Here is a 23,384-nt window from a genome sequence, read left to right as displayed (position 1 = left end):
ACCGTCACTGAGTGGGAACTGAACCCACGCTGCCTGCACCAAAGCACTACACCATCAGTGACCACTGGAACGGTACAGTCCTAAAAAAAAAAAAAAAAAAAAAAAGACCACTCTCTAAAAAAATCTATGAAAAAAGAAATTTTATTCATAATATATTCATACTTGTACACAAGTAAAATAAAATGCATATCTATGGTTCCATTTCAATAAACAAATTGACAGCATTCTTTTGGCAAATGCTACCCATATATCCCTTCTCTCATGAAAATATAACTAAAAATGGGGTAAGATAAAACATTTTTATAACAAAAAACATAACATTACCAAACAGATGCATCACTTTCAATAAATATTGGGGGTTGGGAGGGATTCCTTTGTTTTCATTAAATGGACCCAACATTCGTCGTGTGCTTACTGTGTCGGATTTCTTTCAATTTTTTTCACTCCATCTCTCGGTGGTCTCTTAAGCAGTAGGAGCTTTTTAGGGGAAAATGGGATGAAATCTCCAAAATGCAGCTCAGACACAGTACAGTTCAGTACATAGAGAACAAACAATTTTGGGCCCCGATTCATTATATACATCAAATCTGTAATGTTCTGTAAAGGCATCCTTTTGATAAATGTACTCTATCATCATCCTCATTTGTCCTCACCCTCGCCGGGTGTCTTTAACAACTCACCTTTCAGTCACTGTCTGTTGCAGATGCCACCGCATACATCACTTATCATTGTCATGGGCATCCACAATCTTCAGTCCTGCATTTAGAATCATATCAGGAGTCCTAAGACATGGCTAGAGAGATCCAGATCATGGGAATGAGGAGACAACGCAGTACTTGCAATGTAGAACCCCGGCCTTTAATGCAGTGGGTGTCTGATCTGGGCTTTTTGGAGCACTTCTTTTTCTTTTTGTTTGAGGCTGTAGAAGATTCTAGACCGTCTATAAGGTTAGGGTTCATATTTTCCAAAGACTTGTCCAGGGTGTTGGATAAGGTACCAAGAGGTCCATCATTCTGCTTGTTCTGGGTGTCATTTTTCGTTCTTTCTGGATCTTTAAATTTCGTCTTAGACATGTTCTCTTTTTCCTTCAGGGGGTTGTTAGTAATTTGGCGACTCTTGCCAGACAGGATAGAGGACTTGTCGTTATCTCCGAGACAACACCTGGGAATCGCGTCCCCAAGTGGATTTTCGGTGGACGGGAAATTCCCAGACTGGGTTTTAGAGGCGAAGAGATTGGTCTGGATTTGAGGCGTTTCCACACATCCCTCCAAGTCTTCGCTCTTCAGTCGTTTCAGATCCTTTCCTGCGAGGAATTCAGGAACGTCGCACTCCAACTCAGAGCTGGAACCCTTGAAACGTTTGAACCACTCCCACAAGGTCCTGGCCCGGCAGTCACAAATCCACTGGTTACCATTTAGGCGCAAGTATTGGAGCGTGGTGAGCGGATCCATTGTTTCCCCTGTCAAGACGGTGAGGTTGTTGAAAAACAAAAAGAGGGATTTCAACTTAGCCATATCACTAAAAGCCCTTGGTTGGACAAAAATTACACGGTTCTGGTGTAGCAGCAGGCGGTCGAGATTGATTAAACCATGGAACATGTTGTCGGTCACTATCTTGATCTTGTTATTGTGCAGGTAGAGATAGGTAAGGTTGGCAAGGTCCAGAAAAGTGTCGTCATGCAGGGTTAGAATGTTATTATCCTGCAAGTAAAGGTACTGTAGGGAGAACATTCCTCTGAAAACCCCAACGGGCAGCTCTGACAGGCCACACCTGTGCAGGTGGAGTGTGTGCAGCTTAGTTAAGCCTCGGAAAGCTGTTGGGCTGATTGTTCGAAGGTTGCTATTGTCCCCAATGTCCAGTTCCTCCAGTTTCTCCAAGCCGTAGAAGGCACCGGCCTCTATGTAGCTAATGTTGTTAGAGTAGAGCCACAGGACGGTGAGATTTTGGCAAGAGCTGAAGCTTGTGGACTTCACTACCGTCAGCTTGTTGCTCTGGAGGAAGATTCGCTGGCTCCGCACAGGAATCTCAGTAGGGATGGAAAAGAGTCCTTGTTGTTGGCATGACACAGAAGGCCGGGGTTCACTGTAGCACACACACTTAGCAGGGCAGCTGTCACTTTGAGGTGCAAAGTTCAGCCACATAATCAGAACCAGGAGTCTCCCCCCTAAAAAACACAACAAAACACAGAAAACCTATTAGCAAATATGGCTTGACTGCAACTTACATACGTTTCAGTGAATATAGTGTTCACAACGCTTGAAAGAACATGATTTGATTCAAGTTGCACACCAAGTATAAATCAACTTCTCTACTTTCTCAGTTATGCTTTAGCCTACACCGCGCGGAAAATTCAGTCAAGTCAAATTGGGTGAGTGAAACAATAAAAATACATCTATGCCAACATTGAGGCAGCAAACAAGTTGAACAGTGGGTTGCACTCTTGCACTGATGGTTTTTGGCATTTATTTTAGTCTTCAAAGCAACCAACCAAGCGCTGATGACAGACACAAAAATAAAATATAAATTTCTTTACCATCCTGGAAAGGAAGTAGAAACAGTCGCATTACAAGCTTAACATTGAGCTAAAACTTCTAGGTCCAACTAGCAACTTTACATCACAATGAATTGAGACACAAAAACGTATCACAGTATCACAAACTAACCTTGTGTCTCATCTGTGGGTAGGTAAATGTTTCAATGTTCAATGTTCAGTCATTGTTTTACAGAGCATTTGGTTCAATTCATTACTCTTATCCTTGTCTTGTTTTACTTTCATTTTTACCGGTGTCGTGTGAAATTATTTTACGTGCTAAAAAAACTGAGTTCCGGTGAGTACCCTTCAAAATAAAAGGCTAAATTCTTAAAACAGGAAGTCAAGTTAAAACTTGCACATGTAAACCATTTCATATGCTAAACAGTCACAGTTAAGTAATTTAACAATGCTATGTTTAACTTTCGGCGGCACGGTGGCCGACTGGTTAGAGCGTCAGCCTCACAGTTCTGAGGACCCGGGTTCAATCCCCAGCCCCGCCTGTGTGGAGTTTGCATGTTCTCCCTGTGTGGGTTTTCTCCCACATCCCAAAAACATGCATTAATTGGAGACTCTAAATTACCCGTAGGCATGACTGTGAGTGCGAATGGTTGTTTGTTTCTATGTGCCCTGCGATTGGCTGGCAACCAGTTCAGGGTGTACCCCGCCTCCTGCCCGATGACAGCTGGTATTGGCTCCAGTACGCCCACGACCCTAGTGAGGAGAAGCGGCTCAGAAAATGGATTGATGGATGTTTAAGTTTTAGCTGAAACTATAATTAATGAATATTAGGTCAATTGGGTTAGTTCCACACACATCGCCTTTTAGTTCATTTTAGCTGGATACTGGTTATAAAGAACCCCGAGTCAAATGTTCATTTTAGTTTATGGTGCAGGCTGCTAAGAAAATGTATGTTCACAATTTGAACTCCCTTTATATAAACCAGGCAAACCTTTTTGACCCAGCCCCCTAAAATTATCGTAATCGAGAATCGTTTGGAACCGGAATCGAAATGTAAACTGGAATTGGGACCAGAATCACCCAAATTCAAACGATGTCCAACCCTAGCTGCTATTATGTGAACAATGCCTGGTCTAACATGACAGACATAAATAATGGTGTTTTTCACTCAGAGATAAGCTTTCATGCCCAGCAAAGAAGTCCATGCTTGGGTCTCAAGTGAAAAGAAGGCTCGACATAGCATAGCCACAACCCTTTGCGACAGAGAGATATGTTATGTGGCCTTAGAGCTTAGCTTGCCCTCAAGGCATCAATGTTAAAAATGTGCCATAGTCTGCATTTGGTGCCATTAATTATGCCTTCTCGTGCACTAGTGTTCTTCAACTGAGTTTACCGCATGCAAGCGTGTTTTAAAGTGAAACGGACTGGATTACTATGTGAATTATCACTTGGGGTTCCACTGAAATTGGAATGGCTGGGGAAAAACGGATGTGTATCTTTCGGAGCTCAAATAGTCCATGTGTGGCAGAGGCATGTCTTAGCATAAGCACATTACTGCAGAACCAACATTCACATCTCTGTATCCCTCTAGCTCCTGTCTAAGGAGCTGAGATGTTCTATTCTCCGCTCCCATGCATGCGTTTGAATCCCAAGCTTAAAGCCACGACAGGTGCTGAGACCTGGGGAAAAAAAGCATGAGTCTTACTCAGCCTTCCAGCCATCTCTTCTCATTTCCCTGCAATGCATTGTGGGTGGAGCTCATTTTTGAACTTGTTACAGAGGGCCTCTGCTGCATTTCCCTTCCTATCGCCCTGCTCAGCCATCACACTGCTACCGGAAAGCTGTCAAGACTTTCCATTCTTTCTGCATCATAGCACTTTTTCTCCCAGAAGTGCCTAACAATAGCAATATTTTATTACACAGCACGCTCCGTGTATCTCCTCTGTCGTTTCTTTCTTTTTTTCAACCCCTCTCCACTGTCTATTTATTAACAGGCTATTTCCACCGATGCGTCTCATGTCAAAGTCAGCTTTCCTTTGCTCTCGACGTATTATGTCCTGTCTTTGTTAGAATCTGCTAGAATGACAGCGTTCGATTGATAATGTCGTCATCAGCACAGTAACAACATTCTCTCATCTGCACAACAGTGATTGCATTGCTACAAACAATAACACTGAGTGTTGTTGTAGCTGCGTTCCCACCTAACGATACAGTTCGGTTTTGTTTGGTACAGTGTGTTTACATTGTAAAGTAGCCTTACCCAATCTAAAACCGGTCACTGCTCAGCATTAATTAATGGTAAACGGCTTCTTTTTTGTGATTTTTATCATTCGTTTATCCAGTTTGCGTATGTCGATAAGGAAATATGTTTGAGTAACGGGAAGATGCTAATTTCTAAATGTGAGTTCAAAACTGTGGACATAGACACACTGCGACCCATTTGTTTTGTTAACATAAAGTCTTCACTTCTGTGTTACAATTGGACATGGAAGAAAAGCAAAAACATCATTTTGAATATGAGGGGGATTCCGATCAATTCAAAGACGTTTATGTCAGCATGCAGCACTTTACCATTAAGTTTTCCTTCTGTTTAATTCATTGGTGAGTTACAGGCTGCCATGTAAGGCAAGGCAAGTATAGCAGTACACAGTATAACACTATTCATACAGAAGGCCAATTTACAGAGGCAAAAATATGATGAAAAAAAGATTAAGTGAAAAGAGAAAAATCAAGATGAAATACAAACATAAAAGCAGAATAAATGAAAAAATGAAACGAGACACAGATTATCAAGTTAAAATCACAAAATAATAGCACGATGGGGAAAACAAGAAATCATATTTTTGATTTATGGAAAAACAGCAGCGAACAAAAACGTTTTCTGACCAAATTTAAATTTACCAACAGTTTGAGCAGATCCCGTGTGTTCAGGGATTTTGTTCAGTTGAGGAGCATAGAAACAAAATGGTGGTTCTGGATACACTCAATAAACCAGCACATGACACCCGGAGGGGTCTGGAAGTCTCTCAGGGAAGTAAAAGGTCTCAAATACATTTAGATCCAATTCAGGGCTTTGTAGACCAAAAATACAATTTATTCTATGACTCACAGGAAGCCAGTTCAGAATTTTTAGGGACCACTGGTCCAGTTCACTGGTACTCAAGCTTAATGCATAGATACTCTGTGGTACAGAAACAAGCCAGATCAGGGTTTAGCATTCTGAACCACCAGGTCGTGTGGAAACACACAGAACTGTACCATTTGGTGAAAATACAGTATGTGTCAATGGTGACTTGGGTTCTAGACCCATTCTTCTTTAGGGGACAGACAGTTATGTACATATTTTATCAGGGTTGTGTTTGGACAACAGAATAATAATTCCTCACTTCTTTACCTTTGCTGTCAGTCTATATTAAGGCACTGAGGGCACGTATTTTTTTTGGAGGGGGGGGTTCGATGCGTGTCTGTTTGTTCTTAATGCTGCTGTTGATGCTCAATCTAAAAATACAACACCCAGGTTGCAGGGTGGTGGTAAATAAAATGTATTCCTTATCGTCTTCTGCCAGTTTTGTTTTCAACACTTAATCTCACCCTATCTGCTGTGTCAAAACATGTTTCTGAGCACAGGCTCCCTGTTTCAAGACCCTGCCAGTGGCATATCTTCAGAGAGCTAGAGCTTTGTACAACAGCAATCATCACTCAGTGCGAGCAGATGAGCCTCTTTTGTTTCCTCTTGACTGACTGTGGACCATTCATCTTAAAGTACATAGCTTTGCACCCTTTATACAATTTACAATAGCAATATGGCGGTTGAGGACAGATTTTCCTGGAATTATTATACTTCAGCCATACTCCATTTGATTGACAAAACAATTTCTCCATCAAAACAAAGATCCTAAAACTGTTTGGTCATGATGCGCTTTTCATCTAGCATCCATTTTCTAGAGCGCTTACCAAGTTCGGGGTCACAAAAGGGGTTGGAGCTTACGCCAGCGGACTGGGCTGGTCGCCAGTCAATCACAGGGTGATTATGAGCACCGCAGTGAGTGGAAATTGATCCCATGCAAGCTGCATGGCACGCAAATATGTGAACCACTACATAAATCTACCTAATCAAAAAGGTTTCTGAAGCTGAATGTTATATGTGAGTTCCATCTTTCCTGTCCAGTAATGCATGAATACAACACAATAAAGTATTTGCTGCAGGGGTGTTTTTACTGGATGCACGGAAGCACTTAAACATACACTGTCACCAGCCCTGCAGCATGAAAAGAGTGGGTAGTGTCACGACGATAAGGATAAGATTTCAGTTTGTTGGTTTCAAATGTGACAGCCTGGGAAATCTGTTTTAATATGGGGAATAGGGATCGAGCCCGACCAGAAATAGCCAATTCCTGTAAATAATTGACTGTCCCCTAAAAATGCTTAGAATTGCCTATATTAATAGTTTAACCCATAAATATACCGCAAACTATGATCCCAAAACACTGTAATAGTATTTCAAATGCTTACAAACATCTTTATACTAGACTTTACACCGGTCTGATCGGTATCGGCCGATATTTAGCAATTTCTGCTGATCGGCTTTAATGTCATAATTCGCCGATCCGATCAATGACGTCATTGATCAGCTCGCCAAAAGACATTTACTCCGCATCGTCATCTTGTACAGTATATTTGAATCCAAAAGCTAGTTTATTTTTAGCCTTGTTGCGTGTCTTTTGACGTAGTACTGTAAATATCTGACCACCAATAAAATTATTTAAAAAAAAAAAAAAAAACATGTCGGCGGTGTGGGACTACTAGACAAATTTGCTCTTTCACGATATCACTATGTCAGACTACTGCAATAAATCTTGTATTCCGATGCTACCGCATCCCGTTTTTTACCTTTTATCTTGTCAACTCAAATGCGACCGGTTACACTCGTTACCGTGGCGACAACGTCGCCACCCATGTGTATTATAAGAACAAAATGGGGAAAAACGTGTGTTGGTGGTCACCGGTGCTCGGGAGAGGACTTTAGTCCAAGGATTGCTTGAGGTATGTGCACGTACTTTTAATACGATACGGCTCGCAAGCAGGTAATAAAGCGTTATGTAGCCTAGCAAGCTAGTGCTAGCACTAACGGTTGTACGTAAACATGCCGGCGTTCTGTCGACTCATGCTCTAATGTTTCAGTGTGTGTAAAGTAATTTAATTACAATAATGTAATTAAACTACAGTAAGTTAGCACCCATTATTTCTGTCATGATGTAGTGTTGGTTTGACTTGACTGATTAGAATACATGACCTGACTAGAGCAGTGTCCAACTTTTATGGAGCCAAAGAACATATTTTACAATTGAAAAATATCATGGCACACCAACAAACAAAAATGTCACAAAAAGTGGATACATTAATTACTGTATGTACTTCCTGCCATCTCATAGAAGACCATTCTCTTGTTCTGTCTGTCACTATGCCTCAATGACATAAATAGATGAACAAAGATACATTATTTATTGTAAATATATATTTTAAATTTTTTCATTGCTCCATCTTATGATCAGATCGGTGATCGGTTGTCGTTTTTTTAAACCCGCTGATCGGTGATCGGCCCCAAAATCCTGATCCTGTAAAGCCTACTTTATACATGCCTGTACCCCTAAAAATACAGTACAGTAAACAGCTTAAAGCTAAGGACGGCGATACACGAATGTATGGTTCACAATTCTGATGATGATGATGATGATAAGGAAGTACTGTAACGGTGAAGTCGGGTGTAAAACAATGAATATTTGACTAAACAGCGAGCCAACATGAATCCCTGGTAAGTTTAGAACTTTGCGCAAACACAAATTTTTCCCGGTGCAAAAAAAAAAACAAAAAAAAAAAAACACAACAAGCACTTTCCTCTAACTCCCAAAGTAGACAAAGGTCATGTCAGGACAGTATAGGGAGACACTAAGCCATCATTTACTAAGATACGCCAGGGATTGGGCAAGGGCGGCCAACATGACAGTCTCATCACCCTAGCACCCGAGTGGAAGCGACGTATCTGTCAGAGATGAAGCACATTCTTCTCCACTGGGACCTCCTGGCCTCTTTATAGAACCACACATTTTTCTGTTGGTCGGAGGCAGCCCTGCATTTCAATATATTGTAGTTGCGATCCCTTCCTTTAAGGCTCCAGCTCTGTGTGACTCCAGTTAAGCGTATATAAATTGTTTTCATCATTTGCAAGGCTTTGAGAAACCATTTCAGATAAAACCAATGTAAAGCCTATTTTCTGATTAGGCTATCAATGACTAATCTGAATGGTGCTTTGAACCCCAGTTGTCAGGGTCATTTTTGTCATTTAAGATTTTGCATTTATACCTTGATTAAACAAGAATGTTACAAGGACTCCACCACCTTTGTTGTCATCAGTTATTGCTTCACATTAACTGCTTTGTCTGGGCACATTTATTTTTGCTCTCCAGCATATCAACAGAGGCTCGCTGCCTTCTGGTGTTCATTGCAAACAAACCTTGCATGCAGTCAATATGCCTTGACAAGCTATTAAATGTATATATGTTGTTGCTCAAGGAATTAAAAACACTCACAACATTGCAAAAAGGTCTAATACTGTAATTTCCGGTCAAATAATGATTTTGTTCTATAATATTTGGCCCTTGTGGTAATCAATATCCTTTCTTGACAAACGTAGGGAATAAATACAAAATTTTGAGAATTTGAATCAGGTGTACCTGCACATCACATTATGACAACAATGACTATCATGTACACACGATGACTGACATCGTAACCAGACAGTAGTGCTGTTATAATGATTGACTTGTCAGAGTCCAAGAAGTGAATGAAGAGTGACTGAAAAGCCGTCCAATCACAATAGAGTTGTGGCATGCAGGACGGCGAGACTTGAACAGAAAGCCACAATGCAGCAGAAGAATACATGCAGATTGAGATAACCCCTTTCGTATTATACAGTATACCCGCACTTGCTTTTCAGTAATGTTCAATTAATATATTGTCGCTGTTGAGCAGAATCCTCACATCTTCAAAATACCTACACTTTAGGATTTGAACAAACAAACAAACAACAACAAAAACACCATCTTGTTTGGGTTACCAAATACCACATCATTCAAGTGGGTCATATATTTTACATTGCTGTCTTATACCATTGCGCACCTTCATCAACACATCACCACCCCATTCTCATGTTAAACACTAATTTAAGTTGCAAAAAATCGCTAATTTCTTAAAATGGTTATGACAGGTCTCTACCACTAGCCATACATCAAAGTCTACGGTCATGCCGACCCAGACAAAAAAACTTCAATACCTAACAAAAGCAAATGACTGTGGCTACATCACCTTCCTTAACGCTTTTTCAAAGGTCCAAGAGCTATGAGTGGAGCAATAAATAAAACGATGAGCTGACTAAGCAGTGTCATAGGCGAAAATTAAACATACCTTCATGCTAACTAGTTCCATCAACACCAAACCATTACAACTATACATTTTAACAAAATAGGGTTACTCAAATATATCGAACCTAACTATTTTCACTGGTTATTGTCTGAAAAACGTCCACGCTTTCAATCTTCAGGTGACATATTGCCACACGGCTTCTGTGGAGTCAGGAAAAAAAAAAGGGTTTTAAGACACTTCTCAGACAGTTCAAGTGTCGGAGATTCACTAGAGTTGTTCTCAAGCAATTTTCAACCCTTTAAATTGTTAATAACAGCCAATGTGGTCAAAGACCAATCGTATCGATGTGTGGGGGAAAAAAAATGAAAATGACCGTATCAGCAATGACGTGAAAAAAAAGTTTTATGCAAGATGTCTGATCAACTTTTCAACCTTTTTTGATTTTTAAATGTTACTGACAGGTCAAGTGTTCAGTCATACGAAAGGAGTCATTAAATTTTAGCTGTGCAAAAATGATTTTGTCAAAGAAGAAAGGTAACAGTTTACATAAATTTTAATCTCCAAAATTCAACGTTTTTGACACTTGGGTGAGGATTAAGCACGGAGGCCGTGGAAGACCTGGAAATTTATTTGAAGGAAGTTTGCTTTGAACTCTTCTTTGCCTATAAAGCTGAGAAAAATGTCACAGCATAGGAAGAAATTGACTATTCTGAAAGTGCAAGGGTTGTTTGGAAGGTCATATTCCGATTGAGGAAGTAGTGATCAGAAGGACATGTTGTACCTTTTATGGTGTTATTTACTATGTCACAGGGAATTTCATCAGTTATTGAAATCGCAAATAGAGCTGATTAGAGCATTTTTCACTATATGCTTCCAGCTGGTATTAGCATCAAACTAGTCATCAGAATCAATATTCTTTGATGTATTATATGTTTTATTTGGAGATGTTGTGGGTGCTTTTGTATCTTGGCAGGATATGATTCATCTTATTACATACTTAGTACAAACAGTACACACACACACACACACACACACACACACACAGAGAAATATATATTAACAAAACTTGACATGTCCTTACGACATAGATGAAGCAGATGCTCTGATCTTAAATGAAGATGCAGAAGTCAGATCAAACAGGTTATTTAGGACATGATGAGCAGAGGGGCACAACAGAGATTTTGCGGGGGCATGAGTGGCACTCTTGGAATGCAGATGAGGACACAATTAGATGGCCGGATTGGAGATGAGGGGAGGGGACAGATGAGGTCCTGTTTGACACCCTTGTGACACAGCACTGGCCCAAGCAGATGGCTCATGAATAACTGAGAGAAGCGCTGGTTGGCATGACCAGACAACGGTGTGTTTTTTTTTTTTTCTCGTGTGCGTGCGTGTCAACAGAGGGGCCAGGTAGACACACACACATGCATATGCGAGTGTTTCATAGAAAAGATGAAAATCAATAAGGCATATTCAATGCTTTCGGATAATATTGGCAGGCACATCTTGTCACATGGTTAAAATGGATGCAGTTAAAAGCAGTGGGAGGGGGGATGGCAATGTCCTGACACCGAGAGAATGCGATCGCAATCCGAGGGCTGTCGGATTGAATCTCCCCTTGACTGGTGAAAAATTGAATGGGAAAGTGGAAGTGAAGAGTTCTCCCCTTCCAGCAAATACCATCAAATTATCATCAAGGCCCTGAGTGATTTGCTGCCCTCCTAGGTTAGCCAAAGTTGTTATCTCACTCTGTAGCTCCAACTCAACCTGAAGATGCTGCTTCCACTTTTCCTTCATTAGCAATAACAGTATAATATTGACGCTGCTAGCATTCTATTAAACAAACAGTTTGGGAATATACAGTTTCTGAATATGTAATGTTTTTTTGTAATTGTATAAGTACAGTGGAATGTCAAAAAGGTCTAACACAATTCGTTCTTGGACACTGGTCAACTTCCTATTTGTTTGGATTTCAAATTTCAAAGCCCCCAAAAATTATGGTAATAAAACTAATTTGCTCCTAGATTCAGTCTTTAAAATGAATAATGAGGCCTATGGCGTAGGCGATTCCTGTGGGCAATCTCTAACTTTAGCGGCGTATTGGAAATTTGTGTATGACATCTGATTGGCAGCCTCCAGGACTCGGCACTTTCATCTGAGAGACCGTTAACGTACTTCTGTAGGTGATGCTTAGCAACAGAGTTCAAATGGGCTTTCCTAGGGAAAATAAAAGGAAACATCTATTTGGGGTGAAGTGCTTATTTGTTTCAAGTGTATGACATCTCTGGCAAATAATTTAGGTGTGGCATCTATTGTAGTAGAGGTTACTATTTGAGAAAATATAATAATTGTGACTTACAACCTATGGGATGGTAGAACAGATGAATTGTAGTTTAGTCGTTACACAACAATTGTGACAAAGTGTGAAAATGACATATTGGTATCTCAATTCCCTATTTCGCTTTAGTGAAACCATGCACTATGTATGGGTGGGTTACAGTTACAATATCTGCCATACATGTGAAGGTGTCCAGATGGATCGCTCCAGCCACAGAGGAGCAAAAATGTCAAATGCCCTACTTTTTTTTTTTGGTCCTGGCTGCAAAGCAACTTTGGCTCACATAGTCTTTCAGGCTTTATCTTATCTGTACGTGGATGCTTAGGAATGAAATCAGGCTCAGTCTTTCACTGCATCTACCCAGTCGTGTTGTTTGATCAGCCTTAGTACGGCTAGTAATTGCATTTCAATCATTTGTATGATATTTTCTCTGCAGTGCAAAGATCATATAAGAATAATTATTAGAAGGCCTGCCACACCTTTTATAATATTATGGCATTTTTCTGCAGAAGGTTCTCAAAAACGAATTAACTGTATGAATGGAGAGCAGGCTTTAAGGATAAACAATTTTACAAATACAATTGCACTTATGCTTCACACTGTCATACACTTTCACAATCAGATTGGCATACAATTTAATATATTTGAATCGAGATGATGCTAGCCCTTGAGTAACGTAATACGTGCACGTTTTGTGCAGCATCCATTTCCAGTGAGGACTGTGAGCAACCAAAGTTAACACATGAACCCAAAGGAACCCTGATGAAAGACATTTTAAAAAGCTTGAACGCACCAGTGAACATCACATTATACTGTAGCTTCAGATAACGCTAACACTTCCATAAAAGAAACCAAGGCAGTTTCAGACTTGTTGATGATAACAGAAGTGGAGGTGGTCTGACCGGAAGGCACACTTCAATCAGTGTTGAAACATTTTGGAATTGCACTGTAGCGTGTCTTTGCTGAAGGCAAAAACTGCACTCTCGACTGTGAGCTACAGACTCCAGGCGGTGGAGAAGAAGGTGGATGTCACAACATGTTTTGGCAGGGTCAATCTTACAAATCCCCAAATTTGGCAGTAGTTGTCTTTGTGTTTATCCATGAGGAACAAATGCTGGATTGAAGGTAAAACAAGTGAGCAGCATAACTGGGACTGCAACCTGTGACTAAAAAAAAAGAAATTCCATTCTGTACACATCAGCTGCTCTTCCAGGATGTGTTTTTCCAAACAGTTATTTGTGTTTTGGCGTTTTTGTTCGTCAACCTTTTCACAAGGGTAACAGTGTTGATGAGCCAAAATGCCAATGACGACTATGGAATCACGAAAAGAACCTTAGTTCAAGTTGCTACATGGTTTATTATTAAAAGTATTACTTAGAAAAACAGTTAAATGTATAACTTTGTTTTGCCCTCAAATAAACATTCAACATTTTGATGCCAAAAGTTCAAACCCTGCAAAGGAGAAATTCTTTTTCTATTTCTAAAGTTTATTTACCATCTCAAGTCAAAGAGCCTCCTTGAAATTGTGGTGTTTAAGTCCCATTGGAATATTCAGTTCTGATTACCTTGTTTAGCTACAGGAACGGGACAAAATATGAGCAATGCCTCACAGTTTCAAGTTCGCAACACTTCTGTGTGAGATATCAAAGCTGTCTTTTTTTGTTTTACCGAGACTGTTCAGCTTGACAGTTGGCAGCATCTCCCTTTTATTCTGATGAACGACTTCCTCGATGTTCCTGTTTTGCTTGAAAAGATAACCTTTTTGAAATTTAAACCCTTTTCATTTGGTGACCTTTTGTTTCTAAGTTGCGGTTGCCAAAACCTTATTTTACAACCTGAGACTTTTATGAGATATCTTATGGCCAATATATTTCTCTCTTTTTCATTTTTTTTTTTTTTTATAGTCCACTATCTGATCAGGTCACCTTATGAGTTTGACGCTGTACCATACAAATATATGTGACATAATATGGGAGACATATTAGCAATTAAGGCACTGGCAACGCTGCCCTCTAAACAGATTTCTGATTACATTACGCTGAAAAAGAGAACTATCAATGCTGATCATTTTTCACTAAGAAACACCTCAAATGTTGATGTTCCCTGAACAAGCCAATGTTAATAAAAACTTTACACACGTATTAGAAGTTAACTGAATTAAAACGTGGCGTTTTCCAATCTTGGTCCCATTGTAGTAAACACAATCACTCTCAAACGCCCTCTCAGGATTTTTGCACCATTTTGCCAGAATCCAATAATACAAATATAAAAGTACAGGGTACAGGTATCTATCCATTTGTCATTTGGGTTTTTGCTTTCTATGTGAATGTAACCAGTGAAGAAGAGAGGTGGAGATGAAACTCGATGAGACAAACCACCATTGTCACACTTTTTACTATCATAATATATCCAAACTGTGTCGTCTTCAGTTGGGCAATATTCCGCTCTGGTGGACTCGCCGGCTGACTATGCAAAATACCGAGTCTCCTGCAGTCACTACAGACACTCAACATCGCAGACATGGATAAGATTTATAGCGGGACACATGAAAGCAGCCACGCATAGAAAGCAGAAGCAGTTTTCTCTCTAATACCGAATGTGAAATCAGTCAGAAAATAATATTTTGGACCACATGTGGTTTCATGTTTCTGTAAGACCCACAGTGCAGAGACTAAAAGCGCTTACGTACAAAATGCTTGTGTCAAAAGCAGCGACACTGGATTGAATGTTGTAGCTTTTCTTCCTTGAGACTAGGACATTTTTATATGGTGTGAGTCAATTTCTATCTATGAAGTCGCGAGAGCAAGGGAAGGCAGAGATGACTGGGGATGTGCGGTTGAGGCCTGCTTTTCATCGCACAGACTGATTTGTGTTTAAAAATGAGACTTTATTGTTTCTGGTTATGTTTCAGAACATCACCACATGAATAGTGTTTAAATTCATGTGAATCTTGATCACTGATGTTGTTAGTTACCATTCATCTCTTTGGGTGTGTGGCTCATCGGACATACACTGGAAACACAGACACACTGTGCCCACAAAAGAAATTCCGTAAAACGATTGATACTATTTTATTTAATTAATTTTTTTCCTTACTGTGTGAAAGTTGGCTAAATCTGGCCAATTCTTAAATCTATTTAGGAGGCATGTTGACCTAAAAAAAAAATCCCCTTCTCATCAATGTATTCACGTTGATAACAAGAGGCCTACTTCTGCTGCTCCACTCTCTAACAGTGTTTAGCAGTGTTTGGACTCTGCTACATTTAAAATGCCAAAGTCTTTCTAAAAAGTTCATCACCCTGAAATGTGTTTGTGCTGCTCTATGTTGATGGATTTGCATTTTGGTGAGTGAGGTGTGGCATTTTGCCATATGCGCATGTGTCTTATTCATCAACCACAACACTGTAACTGCAGTTGGCAAAACTTCAAAAGGTGGGAGTGGAGAATTATATGATTTTAATACATTAATGTCTGAGTGAATGGCCAGAATATACATGAATGGATGGGTTAATGCATTATGGATAGATTGATGATACTTATGCATCTGTTTTACAGATGGGTGGATGGATGACACCTGATAGACAGATCAATATATTTTGGATTGTGTGATGATACATTGACAGCTGGAGCAATAAATAATGGACCGATGCATGGCTCACACATTGTTGGCTCAATAATGGATGGATGATAATGGATAAAAGATCAATTCATTGAGAATTGATGGCTAAAGTGAATGACTAGAATAGACAGAATGACTTCCATGGTTCAGAGATACTTGTCAGTGACATTTGAAAACATGTCATCAGTCACACAAATTAGACGGACAACATAATCTTACTATCAGTCCCAATATCAGAACAACATTTTTCCAACAAAAGCACATTCGCTCAGTCTGGTAGCGCTTTGCTCCTCCTAAGATTGTTTATTTCATCTTTTGGTAAGGAAAGAAAACTAATACGCTGCTGCAGTGGACGTTTTTAGGCATATTCACGCTTTCTCCCACCCTGCAAAATGGGAATAAAAACAGCTGTGGTCTTGTTGGGTTAATACACCAGCTTCACAGATTGTCTAACAGTGAGTGTTCCCGCCTTTGCAAGAATGAAAGGAGAGAAAAAATCTGTGCATTATTTACCAGTTGCCTCACTACCCCTGCACCCTCTGCAGACAAAGCATTCCGCTGCAGGAAAATAGATTCCCCCCCCTGCAGAGGATCTCTTATAAGAGGAATAAAGGGAGTGGAAAAAGTGGGGACAAAGGCAGAGAGAGATTTTAAACATCTCCACCTGGCTAAAGAATCAGTTGCATTTCCTTCCATAAGGCTCTTTGCTATCTCCCCTTATCTCTCCTCCCTGTTGGCCTGATAAAGGCAGTTCTTTACATCAAAGGCCGCCACAAATCAGTCACCTTTGTTACTGCAAAGGTCGCACACAGGCCCAACTCTCAGTTCATGCAAGAAGTCATCATTCCTGCCTTAATTCCCACGCGAGGGATGATCCAAGGCTGAGTACCCACATACCCCCTCGCTTGCCCTCCCAGCTTTCAAAAACACCTCCCTCACATCAACTTGGGTCACGTCCATCGAGATAGGAGGTGACATTTGAGCTTCCCATTTCACAATTCACGGCATGGAAGGCCTCAGATAAGGCAAGAGTAAAGATCCAATATTGGCAAGTCACCTTGCTGCCGCTGTATCAGAGCAAAGTATTGGCCAGGTTTTGCTTTTATTGCACCTCTGAGGACACACGGCAACATATAGCCAACAATCAAAAATAGTGATTTTGCTGGACTGAATCTTCCACTATATGGACAAATGTATTGGGAAACCTGTCTGATGCACGGACAGGAAATGAAAAAAGCATCCGCCCTTTTGCGTAAGACTTTGAAGTGTGTCCCTGGGATTATTTTGGTCCATTTATGAGTGGTTGTTAGATGAGAGGGCCAGGTTACAGGCCAGTTTAGTTCTTTAGGGTTGAGGTAAAGGTTGTATCCTCCGGCCTTCCTTCCCAAACGTATCCAAGAATGCGTTAATGGAACTTGCTTTCTTCAGTGGGCACCCTCATGTTGAATCCGACTGCTCCCACAAAGTCAAACGCATAGACTTGTGCAAAATGTCTTGGTAAAATGTTGACATAAGATTCAAGGGGTCTTGCCTAATCCATTATTTACTACTGAATTGAAAAAGAGGTGTGGACCAACCACTTTTAGTCCAAATTCGTGTTCTTTGCAGCGCCAAAACAACTGCAGTGTTTCCACTGTAATGCACAATGGCGCAATTGGGAGTGTGGCTATATTGCGGGATGACCCCTCTGACAGCATTTCTTGCTTTGCTGCCTGAGTAATGAGTCATTCCAGCCCCAGAGGAAAGCAATCTGGTATTTTTAAACCACATCTTTTTGTCCCTGAAGCTCCATCTTGGAAGCACCCGTTGGCTTGCAATAGCATTGCCAATGTCACCGCTAATGAGCCTGACATGCTGGAATATTACAAATTATTTGTACCCTCTTGATTAGGATGTACCTGTAGCCCTCTGTGCTGTGCTTGAAAGAGTTGACTTTAATCTTAAAAGTGACAAATGGGTTTATTTTTCTCATACATTTTCAATATAAATAAATTATCTGTTCAAGCCAATCTTGACCGAGCACTGGAGAAAAATAACTCAACCCTCTTTGAAAGAGTTTATTTTGTAATACATGCACTCAACACTTCTTAATATCATATCGTCACCATTGTATGTCTTGACATGTTGGACACAATATCACACCAAATTGTTGTAATTTACAACAGGGGTTCCCAACCTCTGGGTTCCGACTAGTAACAGATTGTGGGTAGGTCCAAACTGGACCCCAATCCCTTAGGAAATAAGGGAAAGTTTCATGTGTTGTATTATCACACATGTGAAACACTCTGGAAGTACAATGTGCGACTCAGTCAGTAGCATATGTACCAGGTTATAATTTTTGTTCAGCTGTGTGCGTCAATGACAAAGTGAGTAGTGACACAAGTATACTGTACTTTAAGTACCTCGTTAGCATTAGTCATTACTTGTTGCAGCAAAATAGGTTATTAGAGTGTTTTAAGTGATGTTAATTAGTAAAAGTTTCCACATATCGCTCGCAAAATTGGCTACTTCTGCCACTGAAACAGGTGCGTTTTGTCTTTCAGAATAAGCACAATAGTCCTACCGGAAGTGTTACGTTAAATGTGTCAATGTTGCAAAGATAACAGTGTTCTTTACCGATATCATTTGTAAGTGTAATCATATGATTTCCTTGTTCCGTGTGGTTCTTTGTGTTTATATTTTAAAAGATAAATGTTCTTAATCCCTATATATATGTTTTGGATTTATGACAGGGTGACAGACATTCATGACAGATTCATCTTTTGTTTCTTTCAACTAATTATTTTAATTTCTGTTACAATAGAATTGACATTTGGTTTTAGTTCCTATTTTTTTGTTTTTTGTTAAGAATGAGTATTATCACATGGTCTGATGGAACTTAATAAATGGACGTTTGACCCATTTGAAAAAAAAATTTGAGTACCCGTGATGTAGTCATCAACGAACCTAATATTCATGTTTTTTGGAATGTGGGGAACTTGTAGACAACCCACACTTGCATGGGGGAGAACACGCAAACTCCACACAGGAAGGCCAGAGCCTGGATTTGAAGTACCAACCTCAGAACTGTAAGGCAGATGTGCTAAAGAGGGGAGATGGGGAACAGGCAAGAGGGGGCCACTGTGTTCTTGGTCCACTTAATAAAATAAAAACAACCGTAACACCTAATTTACTGTAGTCAATTCTATATTATGTAAGATACAATATTCAAACAAATTATGGTTTTATTGGAGTATTGTTGTACATTAATTAAAGTAATTGCTATCGCTCATTCGGGTCTGTGCTTATGAAAATCTATGACTAGCCACTTGCATTGTATATTTTGGAAAGTGTACATGGCTTGACAAAACAGTATGTATTTGATTTTTAATAGGTGAATAACCTTTTCTATATCAAACCAACCTGAGTGTTCATTTTGCTTAGTGAGGCATTAGTGTTGCCGTATCACCTGACAGCAGGGATTTCAATCATTCCGCTGAGCTTGTAACATTCTTATTAAAAAAAAAACCCAAAAAAACAGCTGCCTAAATCTCACCACAGCGCTAATTTAGTAGCACATAGTGATGAATTTACTAGCACATAGTGATGTGTGCTCGTGTTTTAGACCACTCATAAAGAGCCCGTCCTTTAAATTATTCATGAGACAAAAGGAAGACAGAGGGTGAAGAAGTTACCTTTTTTTTTTTCCTCTCTTTCTTTTTTTGAGGAGAAAAGCCTTTTAATCAAAAGGTCCTGAGGATGAAAATAGCTTCAAGGCAAGATTATCGCAGAAGCTTCACAGGTACCAGAACATTTCTACAGGACATCTGACAATAGCACAACTGCAGATGTTAACTTTGGATTCTGTATACACTTGTTGGTTATATCTATGGTAAACTCCCTCTGGTAAAATAAACATGAAAATGGAGCCACTTTTATTTGCTCTGAAAAACATTGTCATGCTTCCATGGACAATCACTTTCTGGCAGTGGGCAGACAATGACTAACACTACTACGTTTGCTTGGCAAAGATATCTCCCAAAGTTTGTGGAGCTTTGTGAATTGCATTCCACGGACAACTCACCAATTGCTTAGAGAACTTGCTCATGAACGTAACATGGTATATATGTTGAATGGCACTACAGACTGGGTCAAGATAAGACCTCAATTAGCAGTGTGGGGCGAAGGATCCCGACTCAATCTCTCACAACTAATCCTGTGGCTTTTGTTGTCATTAGCAAGAGCAATTGAGCTTTAACCTAAGCTTCTCAGTACATTGCAAATCAAATACATGTAAAAGTGGATCTCAAAAGTCTACACACCCCTGTTCAAATGCCAGGTTTTTGTGATACAGCATAAAAAATGAGACCAACATAAATGATTAAATCTGGTTTACCATCCTTTTTTGATGTTGTAGTACGCTTTTACTGACATTTTACCCTTTTTTGTTTTTACTTTGCTTCAGATACTTAGGTACAGTTACCCTGTTACTGTTACAATTACTTAGTTGCTGAGTAACAATTATTTATTTTTTTTGCTGTCAGCCAAATGTTTTATGATAACCCTGACAGCAACTCACATTATTCATAATTCCTTTCACACTTTCAACAAGTCCCCAGTTTCTACAGGCTACAAGCTACACCCATGCTTCACTCTAGGTATGATTTTCTTTTGGTAATGAGCAGTGTTGCGTTTGCACCAAGCACATATTTTGGAATTGGTTAAAAAGTTTCAACTTTGTTTAATTAGATACCATATGTGTTTGGGAGATTTTGTTATGGTCCATGAAAAACAAAGCAAAACTGTGTGGCCATAATTCCAAAATGTTTGTTTGGCGCAACACAACACTGCTCATCACCAAAAGAACACATTGACGACAGTTAAACGTGATGGTGCCCCCATCATGCTTTGAAGCTGTTTCTTTTCAGATGAAGCAAGGGTCTAAGACAAGGTTGAAGGAATTATGAACAGTTAAAAAATGTTAGAACAAAACGTCCAGGGATCTGTTAGAAAGCAAAGAAAATGTAAAAAAAAACAACAACAAAAAAAACCCTACGAGAACACCTAAACTTTAATTGTGGTTACTCAGGGGCAATTTAAATGCAGCAGGTATGTGCTGACTCCCATTTAACATGAGTTTGAATGTGATTGATCAATTCTGAACAGAGCCACATTATAAGAGGGTGTGTACAATTGGGCAACCACGTTGTCTCCGTTGTTTATTTTTACTTCCCCTGTTGAAAAGACTTCATTTCTTTTCAATTGAGTTGTACAGATTATAGGTTAAATTAATGATGGAAAAACTTTTGAAATTATTTATCTTGGTGTCATTTTGTATATCAGTATAACCTGCCATTTGAGTAGGTTTGTGTAGACTTTTTAGATCCACTGTGTGGATATATAGGGCACTATTCATGTAAAATGGTCAAAGAGAGTCTGTGCGATCTGGGGTGGGCTTGATAGGTTCCCCTACAGATGCTCGTGGACTATAATCCATGTGTAGCTACAGGAACTCCACATAAACTTAATATTAAAAGCAGACATTCTAATTGAATGACATTTCTTCCCAAATTATTAATTCAAACAAGTGTTTTCCTCAATGTAATCTATACTTTCCACAACCCATTTCCTATTAAAATCTGTCTCAATTAAACAACACAAAAAAATCCATCCTTCAAATTCTTGTACAAACAGTTTTGCGACAGTCAGTTCAGAAGATGAAAACGCACATTTCAAAAGTGCCAGAGAGAAAGCGACTCGATACACTAACCTTGTCAGTTTTGGAAACCTCACTCTATTTACTTTCTACAAGTATACACGTACATTGTGTTGAAATATTTAAAACAAAACAGTTGTTTTCAAGTTGTATTTTACAAAGGCTCACATGACACCTTGCTCTATATTATAGTTTATTTTCTGTTCGATTTCTAGCAGCCCCTTAAGCGACAATCTAGTTTGGCCTGGATTAATTTCTTTCTGCTGTTTGCTGCAAGTAGGGAAATCCATGACGCCGTCATTGCCAAAAACGGGGTTTCCCAAATCAAGTCACGACCTAAATCACAAATTGTTTTGCTCCAGAGACAAATGCTGTGAAAATACAAATGACGAGAACATAACATATAGTCACTCCAACATGGAGTAACAAGCCTTACCTGAAAATGAGACTCAATAAAAACTCACCCTCTTTTGAAAGGTTGGCCAAAAATGTAGCAACCTTACAACATAACCTAATTCCATGGCCAACACAATTTATAACAATCAATAAAACAACTTAACTCGCCCACCCTAAGTACCTCAAACTCTGTACATCGTGTACAGCTACAGTAAGTGAAATTATAATAATCCATCATAGTATCAAGTGAATCTAGTGTAGAATAATCCCTTTGAACACACCAAATTGTTTACTGTGGGGTGTAAAGTATACAGTTTACCTATATCTGTGGGAGTACAAATGGTGATATGCAAAGTAAAAATATGCAGTTACAGAAAAATAGCGGCAGTATTCGTCTGTGCACAGAGAGGTCCACTGAGGAAGTCGTGCGCACTAAACCACAACTCGCATGATGCTGTACTGCGGGGGGAAACGTAACACACCATCTGTTCACTCATCCCCGGCAACAAACAACAGACAGACCAGCAGACTCGGGGCCCGGGCACCATTCCTGTACCAGCAATGAATTGTGGGAAACACGGCGGCAGTGACATGGAAGTACGGCGGCTAAATGCAGGATGAGAATGCCATCAGCTTGTTAGGATTTGATCAGCAGGCCAGAGCTGACATTGCACACCGAGGAATGATACAAATTTAGGCAGCTCACACAAAGTGAGGCAGCGGGAACAAGCGAGATGGCGGACATGAGAATGTAGCCAATGAGGGGAAAGCATGATGGGCTGAGTGTATTTTAAGAGAGCTTGCAACTTCACAAACAGTGTAGGATGCACAGAAAACGGGAGGGGAAGGGAAGTTTTAGTATGTGAGCCATTTTTAAACTACAATGTCTGCAGATGCCTTCATCAGTATGCTAAGTGGCCCACTTGAATGTTATTTTTGGATTCATATTATGTGTGTGGGTTAAACAAACACGAACCAAGCGTGTTAGCTCACAGTCTGTCACAGGCGAATTCCACCGTGAAGCGAGCACACACAGCAAAGTGAAAAGCAGAAGAAAGAAAATAAATTGTGCTAAATATGATAAAGACGTGCACATCTTTTTACACATCATAATGCCATCCATCCATCCATTTTCAATAGCGCTTGTCCTCATTATGGTGCTGGGTCAGCTGGAGCCTACTAATAAGGGCAAAAGGGTATCAGATTGTTACCTTCGTCAAGGAGTGTGTGCAGAACCGTGCACTTAAAAGCTGCATTTAAGGTAATTTTTTTACGACAACATGTAAATGTATAAAACAAATACAATGTACGCACAATAATAATAACAATAATAATAGTACAAGATATTCCATGTATTTTGTATATGATTTTAAAGTTTTGGATTTGTATATACATGAATATGCACCCAATTGTTAAAGCAACCAAA

General features: G+C 39.7%; 1 protein-coding gene across 2 annotated transcripts in view; it reads right to left on the bottom strand.

Moving 5' to 3' along the window:
• Window positions 1–23,384, bottom strand: part of rtn4r (reticulon 4 receptor) — a 68,771-nt gene that overhangs the window by 7,467 nt on the left and 37,920 nt on the right. The window contains exon 2 of one of the 2 annotated variants that reach the window (XR_009768280.1): window positions 681–2,164. Coding sequence is in view for 1 of the 2 variants with exons in the window: in XM_061672140.1 (XP_061528124.1) it covers window positions 783–2,164 (1,382 nt within the window). In the remaining variant the exon portion in view is untranslated. Of the gene's footprint in view, window positions 1–122; window positions 2,165–23,384 lie in introns of those variants that run through there. The other variant, XM_061672140.1, reaches the window with a different exon arrangement.

Source organism: Phycodurus eques, chromosome 3 (assembly GCF_024500275.1).
Source record: "Phycodurus eques isolate BA_2022a chromosome 3, UOR_Pequ_1.1, whole genome shotgun sequence".
Classification (NCBI taxonomy): Eukaryota; Metazoa; Chordata; class Actinopteri; order Syngnathiformes; family Syngnathidae; genus Phycodurus; species Phycodurus eques.
The sequence above is the reverse complement of the archived record's forward strand: the minus strand, read 5'-3'. Positions and strand labels throughout refer to the sequence as shown.